The sequence below is a fragment of the Molothrus ater genome, chromosome 14 (assembly GCF_012460135.2).
Source record: "Molothrus ater isolate BHLD 08-10-18 breed brown headed cowbird chromosome 14, BPBGC_Mater_1.1, whole genome shotgun sequence".
In the NCBI taxonomy this organism is placed as follows: domain Eukaryota; kingdom Metazoa; phylum Chordata; class Aves; order Passeriformes; family Icteridae; genus Molothrus; species Molothrus ater.
In genome coordinates, this window is record NC_050491.2 from 13,437,390 (window position 1) to 13,464,106 (window position 26,717).

Below are 26,717 nucleotides of genomic sequence, written 5' to 3' on the forward strand. Positions count from 1 at the left end.
AAAGCAATGGTATTTTTTCTGCATTGGTTTAGTTGGTCGTTTGGTTTAGGTTTTTTATTGGCTGGGGTTTTTTTTGTTTTTTTTTTTTTTTTTTTTTTTTGTGGTTTTTTTTTGTGGGAGGGCTGGTTATTTGCTGGGAGAAGTGGTTAAAGCTTTCTATTTTTGTGCCCTTGGCTAAATGAGCAATTATTTACTCTAGAAAGGAGATCCTGCTTCTGCCCTTTCTCAGTATTTCGGAGATCTTAAAACAGACTAGCCAAAATCTGCAAGGGCCTGATTCTCTCCTGCCCCAGCAGAATTGTTTTGCTTTCACCAGGGAGCAGTTGTCCCCTTTTCTGCACCTCAATGTCTCCCTGACTTCCCTCTCTGCACTGCCCTCTCTTCCATCAGGTGACATTGACCTGTCACTTGCTGTGCTCTGAGTTCCTGGCAGGGAGAGGAGTCAGTGCCAGACAAACACACAAATGTCCTTGCAGTGGAAACTGCTGTGCATATATCTAATGTATCTCTCTCAGCTCAAGGTTTGCTGGAGAGATAAGATGCTTTGTGGTTTGTATGTGCTGTGGCCTCTCTCCTTGCAGCTCTCTTTGCCAGCCTTGCTTTCTTTCCATGGAAATGGCTGAGACAGAACTGGGCTGTCTGCTGCATCTCTGTAGTGCCTGAAAAGCAAAGGCAGAACTGGCCAGAGTCTCTCAGCTGCAGAAGCTGCACAGAGTAGTTTTAAGTTTGGGGGTGAGATGGAGATCAAGAATTTGGATTTGAAGCCTCAAGCATTTGGGGCAGCTTGTAGGAGAGAGCAAACCACCTGGAAAAGTTGACCTGAGAATTATTATTATTTTTTTTTAATCCTTTATGTATTGCCCATGAATTTGTCTCCACTGGAGCTGTCTGAGAGGTATGTCTGAAAGCCTGAACACTTGCCTTTGAACTGAAGAATACATTTCCCTCCTGGCTTATGGAAAATACTTGCATTCCTTAATGTCTTCGATGGTTTTTTCAGAAAGCCTAAGCACCTCTTTCCAACCCTTCCAACCTGAAAGCTTTGGGTGGAAAACTTTCATTTTGGGGCAAAAAGCCAAAACTTTCTGATCATCTTCAGAACTATGAATCCAATGCTGTGTGTGTGTTTCTGTGTTGAGGCAGACATTTTTTATCTTATGCTGTGGTTTTTCCCCTGTACAAATTGCTTAGAGAGTCCAGTATAAACGTGGTTGTTTTTTTGCTTATACTGGCTACCAATATGTTATTGCATTAAAAAAACTTGATTAAAGCAGACATCCTACCAAATGGTGAGCTGTAAATTTGAAGGAACCATTCATGCTCTTGAGGTGAGAGCTGTTCCCTAACTCCACAGAAACCAGGAACTGAAACTGTCTTTGCTGTTGTATTTTTGGCCCTCAAATTCATATTGATTTACCCTGTAAAGGAGGGTAGACTAAACCAGTGACTGTTTCTGGGAATAAGTTAAGAGTTTTCTTCTGCAAGGTTTCAAAGCTTAGTAGTGTGGATTACAGTAGCATGAAATGAATTATAGTTATCTGCACCTTTATGGTACTTTTCAGCAGAGAGTTTAGCAAATGAGCAGCTAAGTGTGGCTGCTTCTCACCACCATGTGAAGTAAGTGAATATTCACATTTTAGAGATGGGAGCCTGGTGTATTGGGTAAGGCAGTGATGTGGCTGGATGCCATCTTGTCAAGAGCAGAATTCATGTCTTCACTCAATTGCTGTAGGAACTGTGTCCCCCTCTCCTCAAGGCAGCAGACATTGGCTCTCCTGCCTCTCTGCTCTTCCAGCCCTCAACTTGCAACTCCTTGTATGATTAGGCATCACAAGTAATATTTCTCCTGAAATTTGATTTAGTTCTGGCTCCTAAAAGGGAAGTCTGTAAAGAGAAAAAAGTGAGCATTGCTCGGAAATGGGCATGTGGAGGTGATGTTTCATATGTTCCTGTGCTTCCACCAATTCCCATGCCCTGCTGGGCTGGACTGCAGCAAGATCCAAGCACAATCCCTTTGTCCATCCTTCCTTCCTGCTTCCCCTCCCTCCTCCCTCCCTCCATCCCCAGGGAGGCTGTCCTACTATTTCATTTTTTTTTTCCTTCCCCCCATCCTCCCCAGCTGTATGTATAAATGCCTAATCAAGCTGTCCTTGCATCAGAGGACAGCCCAGGGGACAGGGAGCAGGATGGCTCACGGCATCCTGGGGCTCCTGAGGCCCCTGCAGAGCAGACTGAGCGCCAGCAGAACTCGCCTGGTTCTTCTCTGTGCTGTGACTGCGCAGCACCAGAGCCCAGCAAGGGGCTGGGCAGAGAGAGGCTTCAGCTCCTCGCACCAGGATGCCCCTGGGGAGTCCAGGTGGGTCAAATGCTGCCTTGTTGCATCCACAGGGATGGAGGCACCTCTGCCTTGCCCTGTGGCAGGAAGAGGAGAGAGGCCAGCCAAGCCGTGGCCTCTGGGAGGTGGAGGATGAAACCTCCAGCTTGGGGGAGCAGATGCTGATGGGGAGGAAGGTGGTGCCAGGACCCAGCCTGAGAGGAGCTGCTTCCCATCCCTGGAGCTATGGGGACCTGTCAGAGGTGCTGGTCCTGCCTCCAGAGCTGTGGGGGCCATAGATAGTGGCTGGGAACCATCTCATGAAGGTGACAAAGAGTTCTTTGGCCCTTTTCCACAGCAGGAACTACTGCAGGTTCCCTGCCAGCCTTTCCTCTCTCTGCTTCAGAGATAGTTCAGGAAGAGAAGGTAAAATAAATGTAATTTGTGGATCTCATAGACTAGTATGATCTAGGTCAGACTGTAATCTGCTAGGCATTGAGAGAGAGATCCAACCATCGCAGAAAATACAATAAACTACTTTGCTATCTGACCATAGAGAAAAGTCATAGATAACCCCACTTGGTGGGATTTATGAAGACTCATTATCAATGGGATTTCTTTCTAATTGGTTTGCTGCTTATGAAATTATCTCTGGCAGTACTTGTAGGCATCTTGCTATGGCCTTGGAAAGTATCTTTTAGGGAAAACATTGATGGGGGAAGAACTGATTTCTTGAAACCTCCTTCACCACTTTGCTGTGTCACAAAAGGTTTGAGATTTTATTTTTTTAAAAGGAAATAATCAGTTGGCATACACTGAATTTACAGTGTTGAGTTTATCACATCCTGATAAGATCTTTCCAAACCTCTGACCATTATCCAGCTAAAAAAATCAATTTGGTTGCACCACTAAGTGGCATTCTATCACTTTACCATTTCTATTTTGTAACAAATTATTTCACCCATAAAGATAAACCAAACATGGCCTAAAAACATGCCTATTTGCCATTCAAATGGAATAAATTAGTCTGATCCATCAGAAATGAGGAGGATTCTTTTGTTTTGTTTTGACATTTGAGGGCTAGTCTTTAAATTGCATATTTAGAAATATCTTTAGGTACTATATGAAGGAAACTGATGTATGTTGTCAACCTGATGAAAGAGAAGCTTCTGCCACTGGAGAATGCCCTGGGCTTTGGGATAATGGGCACTTGGGCAGTGCCACACTGAGAGTTACTGGACACAAGGCCCAACCACTTCCAGGGTGTTGCCTTCTTTCAGCACAGGAGCTGGGACCTTTGGGTAACCTCCTATATCTAAGTGATAGATATATATATATATCTATATCTAAGTGAGCATTTGGTATGGACACTAAGAAAAAAAACCTGTTTGCTCATGTACTTCCTCTAGCAAATATAACAGTCTCAAGATACACTTGTCTTGGTGAGCAATCCTGAACGCTGCTGTCAGGGTAGGATCCTTCTCCAGATTGGTGTGAGAGCCTGGTCAGGAGGAGATGAACTAGATGCTGGTTCTCTCTCATCTGTAGATTCCCTTTCTGCAGTTATCATTAAGAGAAGCTGATGGCTATGTTCTTAACTCTTGGCCAGATTAAATCTTGCAGGCTGTCAAAATAATTAGCAATTTTTCTTGAGCATGGATCACATCAGCTCAGAGGAAGTTACTCAGCCCAGTAGCTCTGTAAAAGCTGGGGCTGGGCATGTCTCACCACAAGAAGGCTCCCTGTAATGGAGTAAAGGAAAGGCGTGGGCATTTCATGGAAGAAAAAGCAGCAGAAAAGGAACAATCATCAAGTAATCCCCTTGGGAAAGGGAAGGGGAAGCAAAACATGAATGACAACAGCCCTTCTTGCTGTATTAGTATCTGATCCTGAGCACTTTGCTTGTAATTGCATTGCTCTACCCAGGATTAACAGCCCAGACCTGGGATCTGCAAATGCTCTGCCTGCCTACCCATGCTCCCTCTGCCAGCCAGCCCAAGCAGGGGCAGCATGTGAAGAGCACCTGCACTTGTTTGTGCACAGATAGACATTTATTCTCTGGGCTGTTTGATAAAATGGGAAATATTTTGGGGCAACTCAGATTTGGCTGCCACTGAGAACTGATAATTTGAATTTTTTCTCATATGCGTGGCACAATCCTTTGAGAAAGTGTTTGTGTGCACATTTCCCTCTAAGTGCCATGTCTCTAGCACTCAGCCAAAAGACCTCAGTTGTGGATGTGCAGAAAAGGATGGGCTCTTCTGATTTTTGCAAATTTGTCTTACAGCCCTGAGGATCAGGTGACAGTGCATTTTATAAATCGGGATGGAGAGCGACTAACGACCACAGCCAAAGAAGGGGAGACTTTGCTGGAAGTGGTAGTCAATCAGAACTTGGCCATTGATGGATTTGGTAGGTGCTGCAGCAGGATATGTGCATGGGCTGTTAGGGCCAGTGGGTACTTAGGAAGAGTGCAACAATATGCCACTGTGTTCTGCCAAGACCATGAACAAGCTTCCCTTCCCCACCAGCTGCTTGCTGGGTGGCTCACCATGCTGAGATGGCAATGTAACCTCACACTGTCACACTGCCATTCCAGCAGCCTCTGTCAGTGCTTTTGGCTGCATGGAGCTGATGTAAAAATTTGAAAACTGATGGTGATTCTCCCAGACAAGAGGCAGGCTTGAAACTGCATCCATCTGTTGTGTTTCCTAGCATCTCTTTTGACATGCTCCAGATCTGTTAAACGGCCTTTTCTCACACTATTCCTAAAGATGGTCTCTCTCACCCCCTTATTTTTCCTGATTTGCTGTCCTTTCCTTGCTTCTCCACCAGGTGCCTGTGAAGGGACATTAGCCTGCTCTACCTGTCACCTCATCTTTGACAAGGACACCTTCCAAAAGCTTGATGCCATCTCAGATGAAGAGCTAGACATGCTGGACTTGGCATATGGGCTCACTGACACGTAAGCCTCCCTGCTGATCACAGCAGATCCTCAAGCCTCTGAGGCAGATTCTCACCATGTGGCACCTCTTTCCAAGAGGATGGGGCTTGTTCTGTATTACAGCTGTGCCTTGAGAGCTGCTTTCTCTTGAGGGACAGCAGATCTCTAACAGGAGCTTTAGTGAAAAGCCATCCTGAACCAGACATCCCAGTGTGGGTGGGGGATTTCTCCCTTTACCTGGGGAACAGAGGAGCCTCACTTCATGTTTTCTTCTCAGATCACGCCTTGGCTGCCAGGTGTGCGTTAAGAAGTCGATGGATGGTGTGACACTGAGGGTCCCCATGGATGTGTCGGACATGAGGAGGCAGCTGGAGGTTGGAAAGCAAAGCAAACAGTGACTGGAAACGACTGCTGCACAGCTTACACCCTCATTTAGGTGTGGCAGGGTACTTAGCTCTTGGTTGACGCTATTGCTTTTTGTGGCTGGCTCGCAGTAGGCCATAAAGGTCTGATTTAGTATAAAAGGCATGTTTGGCAAATCTCTTATTTGAACAAGGCAGCATGCTTAATAGGGTCTTTGGTATGTGTTTTAAGTGCTTAAATGCTTTGCTGAACCAACTGGATTAAAGTGTATGGCTTTATATTTCCCTGGGTGGGTGTCAGTAAATATCTCTGCTGTATGTGACTTGCTTTCTCCTTTGAAATTTAAGAATTCTGCTATTCTGAGTAACTGCTGAGAATTTTGCAAGGCTTGGCTCTTTAAAAGAGGAGCAGACTTTTCCAATTTGGGAAGCTTAAGAAGAGATTGCTGTTTGCAAGTCAGTGTACTGATGGGCTTGGTGATGTAGGTGACTTGAGTTTGGTCAGCAAGAACATACTCAGGACATTTGTGTACTGACAGTTCCTGTAAGCAGGAACCACTTCTATGAACTTGAGATGTTTCGGGTCCCTGAATTGTTCTGTGCTGTGAGCAGCCACTTTCTCCAAATGTTAAATCTTCTCATTGCTGTACTACCCCACCTGTCAAATAAAATTCTAACAATGAGCCTTTTAGACCAACAAGATGAACTGTTCTGGTACCATGAGCCTGGCTGGAACAGAAGGAGATGGATGAAATTTGGTTGTCTGTATTAAATGCAGCACTGCCAGCTGATCAAAGGAGGTGATTGTCCTGCTGTACTCAGCACTGGTGGGGCCTCACCTGGGATACTCCAGGTAGTAAAAGTAAAAAAGACTATTCTGTTCGAGAGGGTCCAGAGTAGGACCATGAGAATGATGAAAAGTCTGGAGGGGAAGCTTTATGAGGAGTGGTTGAGGCGACTTGGTTTGTTCAACCGGGACAAGAGGAGACCAAGGTGAGACTTCATGATGTTCTTCAACATCTTCACAACGAGAAGCAGAGGGGCAGGTATCAAGCTCTTCAGTCTCGTGACCAGTGACAGGACTCGAGAAAATAGCACGAAGCTGAGTCAGGGGAAATTTAGGTTGGATCTCAGGAAAAGGTTCTTCACCCAGAGGGTGGCTGGGCCCTGGAACAGACTCCCCAGGGCAGCAGCACGCAGCCTGAGCTAAGAATCGTTTGGACAATACTCCTCAGCACATTATGGCATTCTTGGCACGTCCTGCACAGGGCCTGGAGTCGGACTCGATGATCCTGAAGGGTCCCTTGAACGCAGGATATTCTACGGTTCTGCGGTTCTGTGATTTACGGAATGTCAGCGCGACCGTGGGGCCCAGGCCGCGGGGCTGCTGTGGCGGCGCTCTGCCGCCAGGGGGCGCGCGCGGGGCGGCGGCGGCTGCGAGGAGAACGAGGATGAGGAGGGGGAGGCCGCGGTGGCGGCGGGGCCGCTGAGCTGTGCCCGTCCCTCCTCCTTCTTCTCGCCCTGAGCGGTGCCTGGGCCTGTCTCGGGGAGCCACAGCTGCCATTTGTGTCTAATGGTCTCTGTGCACATCCATGCCTTCCTACTGCGGACCCCAGCCCTGCCGCGCCCGGCATGGCCTGCTGTCCCTGTGGGCACAGGTGATGAGTGATCTGTGACTCCTCTCAATGGGCTTTGTGTTCCTCTCGGATCCTTCATGGAAAAATCGGTACAAATGTTTATCCCTGCCAGAAATTTATCCTTAGCAGAAGGGTACCTGCAGGAAGGATTTCTGGCATGGGCCAGAACCATGTGCTGTAAGAGGTGATGGCAGCAGGGTGGGTTTTTGCAGGGTCCCAGCCCTGTCTGGGGACCATGGATGTGGTGATGTACTAAGGCTTCAGCCTTGTGACTGCCATGTGACAGTAGAGCCCTTTGCTTTGTCATACATCAGAAAAATCTTCCAGGCCTGTGCCTGTTTCTCCCAAACCTCTTCTCCTCCAACTTGTCCCAGGTTTACTGTAAAAAAAGAAGAGAACAAATATGGATTAAATGAAAGCAGCTAAGCCATCACCTTCAGTAGCACTTCAAGTCTCTTGCAAAGCCAAGGTGATCTGGAGCTTTGCAGTCCCACTCCTCGGTCCCCACCTTGGTGTAGGCAGGAAGCTGGAGCCCAGGCTGCTGCTGGAAAAGGTCAGCTCTCTGCACACATCCTGGCAGGACAGCAAGAGAGGGAGCAGCTTCTGGGTTGGAAGGGTTGAATGACTGCTGTGTTCCTCTTCAGAGTGTGGGTGACCTCTGAAGAAAGAGTTTCTAGGACAAGCTGTTAGCATGGAAATGCAGCGAGTCAGAGTAGCCTATGCTGCTCTGGTGGGGCTGCCTGTCCCTCGAAGGTTTCCTGGTATAACAGAGAGGCCCCTGCACAAAGGAGCTGCTACAAAGGATGAGGGAGAGTATGTCTTGGAAGACTGGCTTTCCTGACAGTTGAAACATCAGAAACAGAATTGGAAAGTTTAAAGTAAACTACAGCTGCCTCAGGCACTTCTGTCACGTTTCTGTCAGCCTGCAGGATAAGGAAAGAAATCATATATCCTGAACAGAAATAAGATGAGGCTGCATGAGTCATTTCTCTTCCAGGCAGATGAGCTGGACTTGTTTGGCCTTGGTCTAAATTGGGAGCAGGCCCTGAAGGCTCCTCGCGTCCTGGGTGGTGACCATGGAACACGACTTCCCAAGAGCTGCATCTGGTGGGGCAGTGGGCAGGGCTTTCAGTGTGTGACAGGCCAGCGTGGTCTAATGATCTAAAAAAGGGCAGAGAAAGAAGGGAAACCTGTTTGCATCTCAGGGCCATACATTAATGGAAAGTGTGGCCTTTCTGGAGCAGAAATCCAACCAAGTGTCTGTGCATTTGTTATTTCTTGTTACAAGCAAGCTGGGGGCTGTGGAGCATTTTCAAGATTGGTTTCTGGCTCATAGAAATGAGGGGCTGTGAATTTCCAAGCCCAGAACTCTGGTTTGTGTTAAGTTTTGCAGGATTTTGTTTTGTTTTAAATAAAGAAAAATGTTATAATACAGAGCTAGGTTAGAGCAGCTACCCAGAGAACTGCGCCCACATTAGGGAGCCTAAGATGAGGCAAGGAAAATTGTGTGTTTTTCCCTGTTTAACCCAGTGTTTCTCTAAACTAATCTCTTCCTAAGTTTCCTGTGATCTTTTTATAGAATACAGAATCATCTCTCTTCCAAGAATAGGCAGACTTTTCTTATAATATTTACTGCTCTTTCACCTTCTTGAAAAGACAGGAGGAATGCCTAGACTGCTGTGCTGGCAGAAGATTTCTTGCCAGCGTGGCCAGCCTGGCAGAGCCGGGCTGGGAGGTGAGTGTGTTTCACAGCAGTTCAGTGCAAATGCCACCACCCTGACACAGGGGAGAGGGGAGCAAGAGCAAGGGAACAAAGCTGACAACACCACAGTGACAACTTATGTGTCTTTTATTAAAACAGTTACAACTTTAGCTCTGGAAAAAAAGACTGTGGATGCTTTATTGCTGTTCACGTGTGAGGAAAATTATGTTGGTGGTGGAGTTGTGTTATGACTATATACACCTTTCATTATACAAGGGCCACAAAGGTGATCTGGGACAGAGTGCCACATTTGAGAGGTAAACACCCTTCATCTAACAAAACAGACTGTATACACCTTGGAAAGTGGGCTCTGGGCTTCCCCCTGGTTCCCTTGCCCTAGTATTTGATGGTGTGAATTTGGAGTGCTGGGCCAGGTTCCTGTCACTGACCCTCACAGGCACCTGGCAGATGAGTGGAGGGATCTGACACCAGATAATTTTACAGAGGTGGCTTTCCCCTCTATGCAAGGACTGAACCATGGCAGCTGTCATGCAGCTCCAGCTCTGGCTATTTGCAGACACTCAGCAGCTTGCAGGGATACTTATTCCACAAGCACGACTTTTCAGTCATTAGGATTCATGTATTTCTCTTTTCCTTCACCCATTCACTGTTCACTGAGTAAAAGGATTGTCTCTCTGACAGATACCACCATAGAAAACTCTCATGTAACTTTCAAATGAACCATCCCAAACCTTTCGACCTTTGAGACCTTTTCCATTGTTTCCTTAAAACAACCTGTCAAACTAATGTGGTGCTCTCAGCATCTGTTTAGAGTTCAGCTGGCAGTGTCACAACCCTCTAACAAGTCCCATTAAGTCTGTGGCACTTCTGAGCATGGCTTTGAGGGATGCTTCAGGACTCCACTGGCTGCATCTCTTTGGTGGTCTTTACCAGCAGCCAGCTTAGCACATCCCTGCCTGGAATTCCCCAGACTTAATTCTGCTGGAGTGCACAGGGACACATTCTCTGCTGAGGGGGAACTCAGTGTTTCTTTGAGCCAGCGTCGGTGATGAAGCCTGGACAGTTTCAGTGCATGGACTGACAACTTTCTGGCAAGATGTGACTTTGCTTCAGCATCTACTCAACAACATTCCTGACAACTTCCACAATTCCTTGACCTCGTGCTAAAACCAAGCCCTGCTCAAGTCCCTCTCAGCATGACTAGGAATTTAGTCACTTGCCTCATCCACACTGCTTCTAGAAAGGGGCATCAGCATTGACAGAAGATTGTCAACTTTCACTAGGACTGAAACTCCTAGCTACTGAGCTACTCCCAGAGGACACAGAAGAACATTCACAGCTCTGTCAAAGTGACAGTGCTAAAATCCTTTATGGCAACTGTGTCTCTGTCAAATGCTAACTTTGGGGAAGGTATGAGAAGAAAGAATCACTGTGTAATTAATTCCAGAAAAAAGCAATCTTGGGCTTAAAATGTTACACGTGCTGTCTGTCATTGAATGCTGGACTTTGGACTCTGGGCTCCAGCTGCTGATTTTGGAACCCAGCCTCAACCAATAATGGTTGAGGGCTGTGAGCTAGACCAGAGCAGACAACAGATGAGCAGAGTGAAGCAGCAGTGATTTCTGGAATGAAGGTGAAGAATTTTCCTTTGGATGACTGGTTGTGATGAACTGTGAATAACGGTGGGTTTTGTGCAAGTGTAAAGATTTTTAACTAATTATTAAAAGCATTAGCTGTCCCTATTGTCCAGTCATCCACCGACATCAGCAGCTGACTGGAGAAAATAAAGCAACGTTTCTCTTTTCCTGCTATTAAAAAAAATGCAGTCAGGCCCTGTACAGGTCAGCTAATTCAAGGACAGGGAGAGTCTGGTGGTATTCACTCCATTCCACACCCAGCCAGTGAAGTCTCTTTCATCAGAAAAGGGCATAAAACACAAGAGCAGCCCACCCCCACCTCCCACCAAAATGAGTATTACATACACATTAGTGTCACTTTACACTTGTTGCCCCAGGCAGCCTGCTAAATTCTTCACACCCTGGTCATATATTACAGAACATTTTCTGTTGCACATACACAAAAAAATATTTAGTTCCTCCACAACCATCGCCTCAGACAAAAGTCTCTTCTGCGAACACCGCTGTGTCACGCTCCTCTGCGGCCACCTCTGCCAGAGGCTGGCTCCTGAGCCACTCCACCCTGCTCCGGAGCAGTTCCTTCTCCACTGCTTCCACCTCTGCCATGGGACAGGGCTCGGTTTCATCCTGCTTGAAATAGTCCCTGATGGTGTTCCGGATGGAGTCGGGGAGGATGATGCGGATGGTGTGGCTGAATGTGTCCGAGCCCTTGCTCTGGGTTGGCGCCTGCGCCGTTTCCCCTGGTTGTCTCTCCAGCTCCTCGGGAGCAGAGGCACTTTGGGGGCTCTCTCTGTGCTTGGCCTGCAGGGATGGGACCGTTGGTTGGTGGTGGTAGCGCCTGGAGAAGGACTGCAGGACAAGGGGGGTGTTCTGCCCATAGAACAATGTCTGGGGGATGTGGACTCTCACAGTCTGCAAGCTCTTGGATGGGCTCTGCTCACTGATGCTGCTGGGTGACTCTCTGCTGCTGGTGTTTGTCACAGATCTCTCCTCTTCTCCCACTTGAGACCCCTGAGAGCTTTCTTTATTTGGGGCCACATAAAAAGTTATCTTGGTGCGCTTCAGGCTTTCCTGGCTCAGAGGGCAGTCATCAATGCCTTTGATTTCTATGTTCTTCACTGTCTTCTCCCTGTGCTGCGGGTGGCTGGCCTGTGGGGATGTCTCACTGCATGGGCTGGCAGCTGGGTGCTCAGGGCTTTCTTCAAACTCTTTGGTATAATCCTGGCTCCTGAGCGCTGGGCCAGGGCACCCTGAACAACTCAGCTGTCTCTCCTCCTCTTCCCAGTCAATGTCAGTGAATGGGCTTCCCATGGCAGCTCTGCTGACACATGGAAAACTTTTCTGCTCTCCAAAGCAATGACTGGTCTCTCCAGCCTTGGGTTCACCCTCGTGAAAACTGTCCAGATTGCACAGATGTAAAGGAGATGTGAAGGATTTGTGCCACTCTTTTTGGGACCTCTTGGCAGCCGTTGGAGACACAGCATGAAGCCTGGCAGAGGTGCCAAACATGAATGGCAGGGATGAGACATCTGTGGGACTGATGGCTGATGACTCTGAACAGTAGGAGAAAGCACTGTCTAAGGAGCTAAGAGAGGAGGCAGATGGGGAGGTGGTGGTAGAGGACAGGCTGGAGAAGCTGGACCTGTTGGACAGGCTGGATTTCTGAAGGCTGAGCTGCTTCACCCTGGAGGTGGTCTGAGGTGGTTGCCACAAGCTCTGCCTGGCCTTATTAACCCCAGGGCTTAGGCCTTCATCAATGAGCTTCTGGCTCTCCATCTGCAGCTGCCTGAGCCTGTGGACGTAGTCAGTGTGGCTGCCCATGATGGTGGCATCGCAGCTGGACTGGCGGGCCACGGGCTCGTGGCTCTGTGGGGGCAGCTGGGAGCTGAGGCAGACGCTGGGCTCGGAGGAGCAGCGGTCCCGGGCCGGGCTGAGCGAGCGGATGGAGCCGATGGAGCAGAAGGAGCCGTCCTCCTCCAGGAGCTCGTAGCTGTCTGCGCTGGCGTTGGTCTGCGCTTTGCTTTGGTAGCAGGCTGTGATCTCACTGAACAAGTCCCAGTCTTCCTGATCCTCGTCGAGTAACAAGCTGTTGGGTATCTCAAAAATGGCATCATCAGATTCCAGGTGGTGCTTTGGCCCTTCTGGATCACAAGTGGAATACTCCAGCTCATCAGAGGAATCATCATGCTGAGCCAAGCCTATGTCTGGGGCAGAGGACACAAATTAATTTGTTGCCATATATATAGTACCTAACAACCAAACTAGGGAAATTATATGAAGCCCATGGAAAAATAAAGATAATCCATTATTCTCACAGGAAATAATAAAAAAATTCTGGTTTGATGACCAGTTTTCACGACTGGCCTGTATAGGACAGCTAACAGAGACAACTCCATCTCTTTCCATACAAACCATGTGGGACATGGCAGTGCTAAGGCTACACTAAATTCTTGCGATGGCTAAAGTAGGTTTAACAGCAGCCACAGAGAAAGACAACTACCCCTGGGGTCACATTGGAATTTCTGCACCTCAGCCCTCTGCTTTGTTATCTCTTCCTGCCTATGCTTGACAGGCGAAGGGAAAACCAAACCAAGCTGGTTTTCAATGCTATTCCTTAGAAGAAACATGGAGGTAAAGCAAACTCTTTTGTCTGAGGAGTTTACCTATTAAAATATTTTAAATATTTCTGGAAGATTTACTACCACCAACTTACCGAGAGATTCTGCTGAGTTTTTGGACTTCTTTATGTCAGCTCTTTGGAACAAGGAAGCAATATCACCCCCAAAAATCTCTCCTGAGTTTTCAATCAGAAACTGCACTAACAAGGCCACCTGGCAAAGACAGGAATTCACAGATTCAGTTTCATGAAAACAGAGCAAGTAAAACCATACCCAGATCATCTCATTTTTTTTACAGATGTAATTTCCTTAAGAAGCTGTTAATAATGTGGCAGTGCATCTGTATGAACACCTGAGGCAAGAATATGAACTATGTGAACTGGTGCTGTGAGCCAGGTATAGCACATTCTACAGTTTTCCTCACTATTGCTTACACCTCATAAGCTCCAAGCCAGCATTCCTCCTTTCTGTTGCATTGTTGTGCTCATTGCTTATTTTGTTCCAGCTGAGGTGGCAGTGTCCAACTTCAGCTGCTCCAGTTTTCCTGTGCTTGCTTGGCCATATAGGAAGCTCATCTGGTGAAGCAATCACTGCTTCCCTTTTCACCCTGGACAGCCTGAGGGGCTAAACCCCTCCCAGCATGGGCACAGCTGCACAGAGGAAAGGATGGGGCCTGGGTGCCACTCAGCCAGCACTGTCACTGGCCCTGTGCCTTCCTTTAGACTACAAAAGGCAGTGCCATAAAAAGCAGTGAAAGGGGAAACCAGAGGTTTTCCCAAACCCATGGAAGATTACCTTCTTTGTAGACCGGCTCTCCTCTTCAGGCCCAGTGGGACTCGGTAGCCACAGCATATTGGGTGCTATGCAAAGAGCCAGGTTAAAGGCATTCATCTGATTCACTCCAGAATTCTGCTCAATATGATGCAGGACTCCAAAGAGGTGTCTGAGTAAGATGAGGTTGGCCTCTGGAAGCTGGTTGACGAGACTATTCAGAGAGTAGAAAAAAAGGAAAACAGTGCTGTTCACAAACATCTGCTCTTTGGATTCCAGAAGTTGCATCCCAAAGCTTTTTCCCCCTTCTGCCCCTTTGTACCCAGCCTGAGACATCCACATTTGATAATAAGGTGAATCTGTGTCACTCCCCTCCACCAGCTCATGTGAGAGCCACAACTCTGCATCCAAATTTCCCACCTGCTCTGGTCTCAGAGCTGGAGGGACAAAGGGACTTGGGTTCAGAGCATGTGGGGGGAAACCCACAATGCCTTAACTAAACAGGGAATGCCCACAGGAGACAGAGACAGCTCCAGGCCAGCAGCACTCCAGACCACACCACTGCTGTGTCATGTGCTGTGGGGAACACGGATAAAGAAGGCCCAGGATAAATGGTAAGGTTCAAAAATTGAGCTGAGCCATGGTTGAATAAATGGATAAATAATATCCAACAGGAGGCTGATAAACTGCTCATGCTCAGGGCAGCAGTTTCAAGGCAGTAAAGCCATTTTCAAGGTCCACATCTCTGCCTTGACAGGGCTGTTTCTTCTAACTACCAATATGATGATCAGCCTCATTTCATGGAGATAAGAATAAAGTTACTGTCATTAAAGATTTAATTCTGCTACCATAGATGCATTCCTGGTGGCTGAATTGTTATGCTTTTTCAGTTTACTTGTTCTGGTAATTTGAACTAATCATCAGAAGAGAATTTTTAAATTACTTTTTTGGGATCAGAAATGTTGAGGATGTTCAAAAAAGACCATTGAAAATAAAATTTTCTGATCCATGACACTGGCAATCAGCAATAGCTCCTCCCCTGTGGCCTGGAGCATTGCCAGTAATCTCCCAGAAAATGAAGGCAATTCTTAGGCCCATATGATTCCCCCTTTTCCCACCAAAAGAAACTTTTACAAAGGCTTTTACAAACCTTTTGATAGCTTCAATCTTATGTGCCCGATTTTCTGTGTCCACAGCTTCCATCCACAGTCCGTGCATGTCTGAGGATAGAACACTGTCAGGTATATTTCGGAGAAAATCCTGAATTAAATATATATATGCAGAGCAGTCTGGTCAGTTTTGAATTCCTGGTTTCAGTTTCACAATGCATATAGTCACTGTTTATTCATATTAAGCACAAGATAAAGCAAGACACTACACAAACATGTTTATTCTCCCCTCCCATGCCCACCAAGCTGTCTTCCTCAGGCTCTTTTGTGGCAGCACTGCAGGATGAACAGGCAGCCCATCTGTTTTGCCCCTTCTCCAGAGCAGGACTGTCCCTTTTGCAGTCCAGCAGAGGACTCAGCCCTGGGGCTCTGCACAGATCTCTCTGATACATTTCTCAGCTAGGAGGACTGCTGGTTTTTCTCAGGGGACTATTCAAAAACTCAATGTATGTCTTGTCTTGGGAAATGCCTGGATATCAGGCCAACAAGAAAAAAAGGATTTTCTTTTTTATACTTTGGTGCCTAAATTACTCTGACCAGATTTAATTGCCAGTATGAAATACAAGCTTTTCCTTACTGAACCATGGGTCTTATCACAGGCTTCATCCCCCACCCACCACAACCCCTCTGCTTGGATTTAGCAGCTGCTTTCCCTTGTGCTTTCTGGCTGATCAGAGGGCGAAAGCTGGGGGTCCAGAGAGCACTGGTGAGCTCCTGTTTTGGGGGTTGAAGAGCAGCTGCCCTCAAGTGGCACAAGTCGTCCCAAACCTTCTGCAGCCTCTTCCTTGTATTCAGAAATGACAAAGAACATCCATACTGCTGTCAGCAAAGGGTTTTATGCATATGTCAGTGCAGCATCTGCCATGTTATTTGGCAATGTACAGACATCACAGCTGCCTTGCAGGTGGACATCACTGTATCTCCTTCTGGGGGTGGTTTGGTATGGGCAGGTGCCAAAGGGAGCCCCATCCTGAAAGGCTGCACATGTATGCCTGTGAAAACCAGGCCACTGTATCACCTCTGTGCACACAAACAGGTGAAAATGTTCCTTGCTGGAAAATGCTTTCTATTCCCCTGAAATCCTCCCTACCCATAAAGACTCACTGCTTCCTTAAAGAAGGAAGGTGCCATTGGCCCAGACAGCTGAGTTACTCGGCCACACATACCGTGATGACAGCTGCAGCCACAAAGACTGACTCTCCATCCACCTGAACATCATCTCCAGAGTTCAGCTTCTCTTTCAGTTCCTTGCAAGTCTTGGCATTGGCAGAACGTCTGAAAATGCCCCTAGTAGAGGGACCTTCATGGTACAAGAGGAGCAGCATATCCTAAGAGAAAAGCCAGTTGTACTTTAGAGCCTAACACTTTACCCTCTTGTTTGTGTATATTATTCATCATGTGTTGCAATGTAATTAGCAGATGACCAAGTCAGTAATGGAAAGAAAACAACACAGGAGATTTATCCTGATCTAACCAGGGATGAAAACCTGACAGGCAAGCTGCAGATACAGTTCATGTGGGCACGCTTATCCTGTGACATGCGTGAGCCTAGGGGACTCTTGTAGTGAGTGAGTTCTAGGTTACATAGCATGGCAGGATCCACTGACATTGCCCCTTGTCAGCTGGTGATGACCTTGAGACACTCACTGAAAAGGACAGATGCCTGTGAATGAAGAGATGGGGACTACCCAGGAGAGGGTCGTTCCCACCCTTGTTACTGAGCTGAGTCTGGATCACAAGTAAACCATGATCCTCTTCCCCATGCAATCCTCATCAGTGCTGCAAGTGGCTTTAAATTTTGGGCTAAAGACATCAAATTTACATCAAGACAAGCAGTCCAGGCTGCTGCTTACCATGATTGGCTTGGGAAGGATTCCATCAGGACAGACAGAGGACAGGGACAGGCCGAAGAGCTTGCGGGGCGTGGTAGGAGACTGTGAGGGAGGGCTGCCCGTGGGGGTGCTGGTGCTGCGGCGCAGGGCCCAGTCAATCAAGGACTTCTTCCTCTTGGTGTGCTTCTGCAGTGACTCTGAAAGCAAACACACACCTTCATTACACACCTGTCTGTCCTCCTGCTGGACAGCGAGCGATGTACAGTGGAGGCAGAGTTCCCAGCAAAACAAACACTTTCTACCCTCACCTGTTTATTAGCTGCACTCTTAATGGGGATGGTTAGACAATATACAGCAGTATATATATGAAACCACTTATTCATCTCTCAACCATCAGCAAAATTCTCAATCATCATTCTTCTCTTGCTGTCTCTGCAGTGCAAGAATCACTTCACCCTTGTGACCAGTGTTGGCCTTGAGAAAATGGCATGAATCAGTCAAGGGAGGTTTAGGTGAGATCTCAGGAAAACGTTTTTCACCCAGAGGGTGGCTCAGCACTGGAACAGTCTCTCCAGGGCAGTAGTCACAGCATCAAGGCTGTCTGAGTTCAAGGAGCCTATGGACAATGCTCTCAGGTGGATGGTGGGGTTATTGGGTACAGGGCCAGACTCAATGATACTGATGGTTCTCTTCCAACTCAGCATTTTCTATGATTCTATTACAATGACTTGCAGTTGCAGACTAACAAAGGACTGAAAGCTAAGTCGAGACATTTGCACAGAGAAATTTCACCTCTCTGCAGTCTCTTCCTCTTTACATTCCATTCAGGTATGAGAGCAACTCTGGGTACATGTACGATGCCAGAAGAGCTCAGCACTGCACTGGTCAGTGGAGAGTCTCTATCTGGCTGTACCACACTCCTGCAGCCCCTACCTCTCCTCAGCTGCATCGGAGCCTGGAGTCTGGGTTTCAGGACAAACTGACACTGTTTTTCCTTTGGGAGCTGAGCAAGGAAGGAAGCCTCTGTCCCATCAGCCAGGAGAGTGTTGTTGTTGGTTCTTTGTTGCTGGTCAGCAGAGTCCCGGAGACAGCTCAAGGCAATGCTGAAGGGATACTCGTGCCCTGTTGAGCAGAGTTGTGTAAAGAGCAAGCAAAAATGCAGAGCTGTGGTAAAAACTCTTACTGTTACTGGAAAATTCCAGCTTTGGTGATCTCCATGGTGAATGGTTAGAACTTAACAGACAAAATTCAGTGGTTTAAATGTTTTTAAATGGTTTTAAAATGTTTCCTCTATTTCTCAGATCATCCCCTACAGATCTATAGCACTCAAGCACCATTGTGATTGTCCTCAAGGCCCCCATATACACACCTACCCTCCGTCAAGCCTGAGGAGTTTCTAAAACCTAAACACAAATTGTTAGAAAGGAAAGCTTTCAAATAAACAGCCTGTGAAGGCATTGATGCAAGTGGCCTACATGTGCCTGTGATGTCAGTTTAGTACTGGATTAAGGCTGCAGTTCAGAAGATAACAACCAATATGCAACAAACTGGGTTTTCAATGTGATGCAATGTTTTGTGTGGAAAGCAGTTTCATTATTTGAGAACTGAATTGCAATGAAAACTAAGTAAGTACCAAAAGAGAAGGATAAACATGTTAGCTTCCTAACTAGAAGCTTGTAAGCCACCAATATGCCATGGAAAAATTCTGCTTCTTTCAGTTGCCAAAGTGCTTTCCTCTAGATCTAGAACTCTCTTGCTGAATACCCACCTGACTGTAGCAATTGGTTTGGTTCTGACAGAGCCCAAAGGCAAAGGGCCTGGGAAGTGTCAGGAGATGCTCTGTCTGACAGAGGTCAGTGGACACCTCTGTCACAGACAGTGAAGGTGGGCAGAGGCTGCCCCTGACCTCCTGCTCTGCCTGTGAGGAGATGCCTGCATAGCTGAGCAGGAGAGTAGGACCAGCCTCCACACCTGGAGCCCTGCAAGCTCATACCAGCAGCCAGATTGAATTAGGCTTTGAGGCATGTCCTACCCCTGCACCACATCTGCTGCAAATAAGGTACTTCTTGGGCCACCTGGAGATCTCCCATTTATTTGGAGCATCTGCTGAAAAGTGTGATGGGCTCCCACCCCGAAATGCACAGATTTGCTTGGAAAAGGGAGGTAAGTGTGAAGTTTTTCAAAGATATCACCATGCTTTGATTAAATGTGGATGCTGAGATGATAAAAGCCAAGTGACATCTCACAGCAACTTTATGTCACATGTTATATCAAGAACAGTGTCCCTGCTATTGCTTTTTAAGTGAAGAATGCAATGTTTGTGATGTTTCTCTGCCACATACACTAATACAATCTATTACTGTTTCCTCTGGTGCCAGAATTAAGCAACAAAATCATGCTCAATATGGGAAGGCTCTTACCAATGAGAGGATAAGCAGGCTCATCTTTTCCTGAGACCACCCAGAGGTGGTGTTCACTGGTCCTGCCCTGTTGGGTGAGGAACAGAGAAGGGAAAAATGTTAGCTGAGAGGGGCCAGAGTGAGGGCCCAGAAAGCAACAGACAGCAAATCTACACTTATCCACACCCACTCTGTCCTGTGAAGCAGACGCTGCCAGAATCCTTAGCTAAGATCTGTCACCTGCCACTTACAGGGAGCCCAAGCTGTAGAAGGGTCTTCTTCATCACACTCTCTGCAGTTTCCACATTGGACACCTTGACTTCAGTAGTCTAGAAAGGCACACAGAGAAAATACAGGAAGCTAAGACAAAGGTGAGAAGTCTGGTTGCATTTTCTTGTAGCTTCAAAATCTGGGGAAAATGTCACATCTGTGTCTAAGGACTGTCTTTACTAAATGTTCATGGTTGGATGAGCTGTACAAATTTGAACTACACCAGAAAGGATGATGGGTATACAAAATGAAAGCTATTCTCCACTCCTTCTTCTGTCATGGGTCTATAATACCATCCAAAGATTTCAAACAGCAGAAATCACAGGAGGTGGGTGGTGCTTAGATGCTGTGTTTGATCCCATCAATGTTTGTCTGATTATAATGTCACTGTCACTCAAAAGAGTGAACATGGAACACAGCAATGCTCATCAACCAGTGTCAGGGGTCACTCTTTGAAGGAAGAATACCCAGGAGGCAAATGTGACCCACCAAGCTCGGCACGAAGCCAAGAAATGTATGCTAGACTGGGACACATTCCAGTAAATTAATTCAGGACAACACACCAGTGACTCTGTGATCAATACCCTCAATTCATAGCACTGGAAATAGGAATTGACTGTGGCACTCAGCCACAAACTGGCATGAATTTTGAAGTGAAGCAAAAGGAAAAGAGAAAAGAAGTCAGAGGTGAAGAATAATCTTAAGTGCTGTTTGATAAGGGCCTGGCTATCTACTCCTTTCTCAAGCCAAAACTCTCCAAGTGGGCTTCCAAGTGGGAAGGATGCAGATACTCAGATGCTGGAATATCAGCACAGCCCTGCATTCTCTCCCCTACTCCACAGACCCCTGTGTAGTCTTGATCTGACAAGCAGGTCCTTAGCTTTACTTACAGAAGAACCGTTGTCATCATCCAGCACAACGATCTGAAGGGTCAGATTCTTCAGATACTCATTTTGTTTTACCTCATTGATATGCCTGAAAGTCAAAGAAAAGGGGAAGGGATGTAATTTCCCAACCAAATTTGAGAAGGACCCTAAAATTTGGATGGGACATCCTCCTTGGCACTGTAATAAATACAGATTAATTATGACATACATGAATGTAATGTTCATAGTGAGGCCCCATGCTCTTACTGACTTCTTTATCTACCTGGAGCACAAAGACTAACAATCCCCCACATGCAGTACTTCAGTGCAGGTAGATGTGTCTGTATAATACCTTCCAGTGTTCCCTCAGGATCACTACTGTTCTCCACAAATTAGAAGATTTTTTTCCCCTCTTTGTCTCTATATAAACACTTTTGTCTGAGTGTTAGTGGAAGCCGCATATAAAACATAAAAGAAAAAACTGTAGCCTCTAGATGCAACATAATAAAAATTTTAGTTGAAATCAAAAAACATCTGAAGAATCAGTAACATTTGTGACAGCTCCACAGTGATTAGTAAAGTCGACCTCCAGCTCCAAAGGAAAAAGGATGCTCCATCAATATCATCTTCTGATGGACCCCCTTTTTTCCCAGCTGTTAGCACCAATTTTGCACTCTCCTAGGGGCATCAATATTCAGCACTTAGACACTTGACATGCTGAAAATCAGAGCATGATTTGAAGGGCAGATTTCTCTAAGGCCTGTAGAGGAACCACCTGGAAGGAGGATGAAAGGAGGGTCACTTACCCCAGCAACTCTGACAGCCATCGTTCCTTCACATCAGCTGAGCTGAAGACAAAAAGGGAGGCAGATCATCAAACAAGTGCTGAATGGGTAACAGCCTTTGGAAACTCTACCCAATTTCATTTATATATGGCTGTAAGTCAAAGCTGCTTCCTGCAAAGCCCTGGAACAAAAGCACAGTCCTTTCCTTCTTCTGATCTATTTTAACAAATACCAAAAATAATAATAACAAAAAAATCCAGCAACAAACTGGACCAGGTTTCCTGTCAGACTGGTGAGTGTTCAGATAAGGGAAAATCCCTTTCTGTGAAGTTGGAGTTAACTCATCTGGTGGGCCCTCATTATTTTTGCAGTGACCTTTAATTGCTATTTTCTTTCTCCTAGTATTTCCTTCCCAAAGTCTGCTGTTCCTATAATTATTGCTGCCAGCACAGGTTACCTGGGTTTCAGGGTAAGGAAATGGAAAAGGAAATGGGCCCTTTAGCCTCAGTCATTGTTCACTTGACACAGGGAGACTTGAGTAGCTACTGGGATGCAGAGGGAGCTCTGATGTCTGATAAGGTACCTGAAGGTGACAACATAGTTGGTGATGGGCCAGCCAATGACAAATGAATTCTCAGGACTCATCTTTTTCTCTGCCACTTCACTGAGACAGGTGCCAGTCCACACTTCACTCAGATGCACTTGCTTTTTCAGCTTCAGGCTGGAGGAGGATCTGCAATGGAAATTATTAATTCCTTAGGCCAGAGAATAACATTTAGTCCTCCAGAGTCTGATCATGCTCTTTCAAGTCATGCAGATGCAGTTAGAGCTCTTAATTTATATGTGACAGAAGGAGTCAGACTGAAAGTCAGTTTTGTCCTTCTGCCTCTTGCCCTCATGGTGATCTTCAAGCAGCCTCATAAGGAAATGGGCAGAACTGATTAGACAACCTTTTTCTTCAGACAAATGGAGTGAAACATTAATACCAAGAAGAATTTGTGAAGGTGGAAGGGGGAAATGCCACGTTTTAGATCCACATTTCCAAAGAAGCATTGTTTTGGAGGCTGCTAAGTGCTCCACAAGTAGATCAGAGCCTCATAAAATCTTTGAGTTGAAGGTACCCACATGGTCATTGAGTCCAACACCTGGCTCTGCACAGGACAGGCCAAAAAACCCCACCACATGCTGAGCCTAGCTTCAACAGCACCTACTGGGGAAAAGGAAATTCCTCTTACTTGGACTTGGCAATGACCAGCACATCACTCAACAAAATCAGGTGTCTTTCCTGGGTCTGCAGGCCCACGGTTAGCTGCACTCGCTCATCCAGGATGAAGGTGGAGCCTGGGCTGCTGAACACCCCACTTGGCAGCCCATTGTCTGAATGGGAAGAGGAAAGAGTAGTTTCCCTGCAGGAGTAAGAAAAATCACAAGACTTTGTCAGAAGCTTTCCTTTTCTGTTTTGGAGGAGCCTGAGAGCTCTGTGCTTCTCCCAGCCCCTATTGCCCTCTATTATGACCCACATCCCCCTGCCCCTGCACAATTAACTTTACCAGCCTCAGACAGAAAACTGCCTAAAAAGACCACACCAAATCTTGTGAGATTAAGTTGCTGAAATAGTAGTTTTTGAGTAATTTCCAACTCAGGTAAAAAATACTTACTTCCTGCACATGTATGTGAGCTATGACTTGACCATGGAAAGCCTGTGGCTCATGGCGTGGCTCAGCTGGGCGTGGGGGCACTGCCCTTTCTGTGCATGTTTTCCATCCAGCCTGAACAATTTGTCAGCACAAGAGTTGCAGCAAAAAGAAAATGAACTGCATGTACTCATCTAATTCCAGACATCTGATTCTGGCTTGCCTGGCAGCCATCCAGCTTGCTGTTTCCACTGAGATTCATAGAGGTGCTCACCATTTCCAAAAATCCCTGAGGGGTTCTGCTGTTGACTTCAGTCAACAAGGCAGCATGGAGATTGAACCAGACCCTCTCCCTGTGCTGTCCCCAGCTGGAAGAGCTCTGCCAAGTGCAGTGTCCTTGCTTGCAGCTCAGCACCCCACAGAGCACCTCCTCAGCACTGCTCTGGGCTCAGGGCAGCTGGCACAGCAGCTCCCACAGCCATTTCTGTGCTGCATGAACATGCAAGAGTTCCTGCTCGTGTGTTTGTGTGCCTGAGCCTGACTTAATTAGTAAAACTCTGAGACATGGCCTTAGACTGACACAGAAAAAACCTCACAGAGATCCTCCTGTCTCTACACATAGAGAAAAATGTGTCTCTTGCTTGCAGGCAAGGATACTTGCCTTCCCTTCACCCCTCAGCAATTCTGCTCTCCCTCTGCTGCTCTACTGCTCTACCCTCTAGTCTGAGGACACTCTACACAAACAAATAAAAACCCACACAAGCTGTAATTGCAGTATTTTTGACGTTGGTCTTGACTCAGTTTCCACTGGCCTCATAACTGAACTCACTTGATTTCACAGGAATGAGGTTAAAACCAGCCAGTAGCTGCTTTACTAAAATCCTCCCCCATTCACAGGAACACCTGCACTCTGGCAAACAGAAATTCCCTCTTCCCTCCTCCACAGCCACCACCAAGTGAATCTTGACTTATGCAGCTGTGGGGCTGAAAGTGAGAAGTTTCATCACCTTCAGATATGATATTAAAACTCTCCATGTCCATCAGCTGAGCAGTGGGAGCCACAGCATCTCACAGTCCCAAGCAGTGGATTTCCTAAAGCTGGAGGATTACCCAGCTTTATAAACACAATGGCAGGATAGCAAAAAAATCTCACTGATGCTTTCATGGCCTGAGCAAAGATGGCATTGGACCAGCTCCCTCCACAGCAATTCATCACAATAAACACTTAAAGCTTCCCTCCCTCGTAAGGATGTTCTCCAGCCAAATAAAGTCAAGAATTTGTTTCTCTTCCTCACTTTTTTTTTTTCCTTACTGCAATTTACAGGGGGTGGGAGGAAGGAAAAAGAAGTCACATAACTTTTTCAAATGACAACCAAATGAAAATCAGTCCTGCCCTTCATATTAAATGTCCTGTGAGACTGACACTCCCCCTCATTCCAGAGAAGCAGGCTGCACTGTGCATCCATCACCAATGGTGGGATACAAAAGGGATATTCTCCAGAGGGCTGGTCCAGATCAATCAGTTCAGCTTTATCTTCTCCTTCTTACAAAGAGAGAAAAAAAATCAAACTAAACAAATCCCTCAGGAAATGTTATTTACAAGACTGCTATCAGAGCAAGGCAGAAAGGACCATGGTATCCCCTTATCTGTCTCTGGCAGTGACACAGTGCTGCAGGAGGGGAGGAGGTCAAGGAGGACTCAGCTCCCACTGGGCTGAGGTGCTCAGCTCAGGGCTGAGTAAGAACACTCAGTGTTTCAGCAGAAAATGTGCATGACTGGCTGGCATGTGGCTCCCTGACTCTGCTGGCACTCCTCACTGCAGGAGCATCAGTGGAGGCACAGGCATGGGGGCAGCTCTCCACTACCCAAGCTGGCAGGAAGAGAAAGCTGCTGCCCCCTGACAGGGACAGGCTGGCTGGAGCATGTGTGGGTCTGGCAGCTCTTCCAACAAGTGTCCTGAGCTGATGCCATCCTGCACAGGGCTCTCAGGGCCTGGGCATGCCTCCCACCACTGCCTCCATCTCCAGAAGCAGCTCCAGCCCCCTCACCTGCCCAGGTGTACCTGCAGCTGAGGCAGAAGCAATTGTCAGGACTGTCCCTCCCACTGGCAGTGCACACATGGAGCAGGGGCTGCAGAGGGCTCTGGCAGTGAGTGAGCTGCACAGGGGGTGGCTGTGCAGGGAAACTCTGAGGTGGAAGCCCAGGATGCCCCTCAGGGGTGCTAAATCTGCATCAGCCCATGTCCTGCAAACCACCACATCTGCCTGGTGCCTTGTCCCCCCCACCTGCCCCCACCTGCCCCTGCCACAGGACCAAATTGCCCTCAACATGCTTAAATGAATTTGAAAACCCATTTGATTTCAGTCTGTGCAGGCAGAAAGATGGAAACAGGAGTCAGAAAGATATTTTTTCTACCTGGAATGGGACTTTGATTTTCCAAGAGCTTTAGTAATGGCAGATGAGGTAGATCGTCTTCTCTGGACGATGGGCTTCATCTTCTGCAGGACAAAAAGACATTCAAGTTAGCCTGGCCACCCTGGGAGCAGACCTGCTCATTGCACTCTTCAAATTCTCTTTTTGTCTAGCTAATAATCATGAACGCTCAGCACTGAAAGCCATGATCTGTGCTCCCATGTGCTCCCAGACACCTCCCTCCCCTTCCTGATCATTAAAACACTGGTCAACTCTCACATTTATGTTTGCACAGCCAAATCTCAAAGTAATTATATGAATAAACAGAGGGAAAAAAACCAAAGGATGAAGTTCAAGAAAACTTCCAAACATTCATACCATGAAATAATTTGTTAAGGAAAAGTATAGAAATACAATTTAAAACTGGACCAGACCAAGATATGAAGAGCATATAATGCTTTAGGGAGTTGTACTTTATCAGCTAGAGGAATGAATGAGGTTCCTTGGTAGATTTTTCTCTATTTTCATTTTCCATGACTCCCAGTTTAGCAAACAGGTTGTTACCAGGCCCCTCTCCAGGCAGCCTAACCTCAAGACACTTCTGTCTTTTTTAACAGCCACAGCCACCAAGTCTTGTATAACACAGAACTGGGGTGACTGTAATGCTGAGACCTAAGAGTTAGAAATTATAACTATCCAAGTCAACATATACAGAGGTCACAGGTCCCCTTTTATTTGCTAAGTAAATTTTGTGCTGGAGAAAGATGAGAGATTTTAGCCTGGGAGAGAAATCCTTACATCAGTGACTCTTGATTAGTGAGCATGGGAAAATCTGTCCCGTGGCTTATTTCTAATTTCAGCATTTGCCTATGTTAGAGCTTTAAGTGCCAGGGAGTTCAGAGCATGTTGAGACTTACTGATCTTTTGACTTCTGAATGTTACAAAATATGAAAAATTCTAGGAATTAAAGAAACCAAGATTGCTGGTTGATGAGGGAGGGCTCCTAAGGGGAAAGGATGTTGCTTTTGTTAACTGTATACTTTTCAAGGTCTGTGCTGAGCAGTGAAAACATTCATTGCATGGGAGCTCACTGGTCCCATCTCTAAGGATGCAAGGCTGTTACAGCTCAGCACCTTATGACTGCATTACCATTCCTGTGATGCCAGGGGAAGGTTTTATCTCATATCAGGCATGGAAATGCAAAGGACAGAGCCATTTCAGCCAATTTGTGTGACTGGTGTTCACCACATTATGTCAGGTTTTTCAGAGCAAACTGGAAGGCTGGCTGGGGCTGGTTTGCTTCTGTTTGCCCTCCCTGGAGCTACAGGAGCTCAGCATGGCTG

At 46.7% G+C, this 26,717-nt stretch overlaps 2 protein-coding genes across 2 annotated transcripts; one reads left to right on the plus strand and one right to left on the minus strand.

Annotated features, from left to right (window-relative positions):
• Positions 1-2,123: 2,123 nt before the first annotated feature.
• On the plus strand, positions 2,124-5,656 carry LOC118698767 (adrenodoxin-like). The gene is made up of 4 exons (XM_036402279.1): positions 2,124-2,356; positions 4,602-4,726; positions 5,150-5,279; positions 5,536-5,656. The coding sequence occupies exons 1-4, from the start codon at positions 2,124-2,126 to the stop codon at positions 5,654-5,656; spliced, it is 609 nt and encodes a 202-aa protein (XP_036258172.1).
• Positions 5,657-9,088: 3,432 nt separating this feature from the next.
• LOC118698859 (rho GTPase-activating protein 20-like) lies at positions 9,089-25,457 on the minus strand. The gene is made up of 14 exons (XM_036402408.1): positions 25,378-25,457; positions 22,563-22,733; positions 21,911-22,060; positions 21,349-21,390; positions 20,567-20,651; positions 19,658-19,735; positions 19,428-19,494; positions 17,941-18,129; positions 17,029-17,204; positions 16,342-16,503; positions 15,157-15,266; positions 14,031-14,220; positions 13,331-13,448; positions 9,089-12,821 (listed from the first exon to the last, which is right to left on the minus strand). The coding sequence occupies exons 1-14, from the start codon at positions 25,455-25,457 to the stop codon at positions 11,092-11,094; spliced, it is 3,348 nt and encodes a 1,115-aa protein (XP_036258301.1). The 3' UTR covers positions 9,089-11,091.
• Between the last annotated feature and the right edge of the window lie 1,260 nt (positions 25,458-26,717).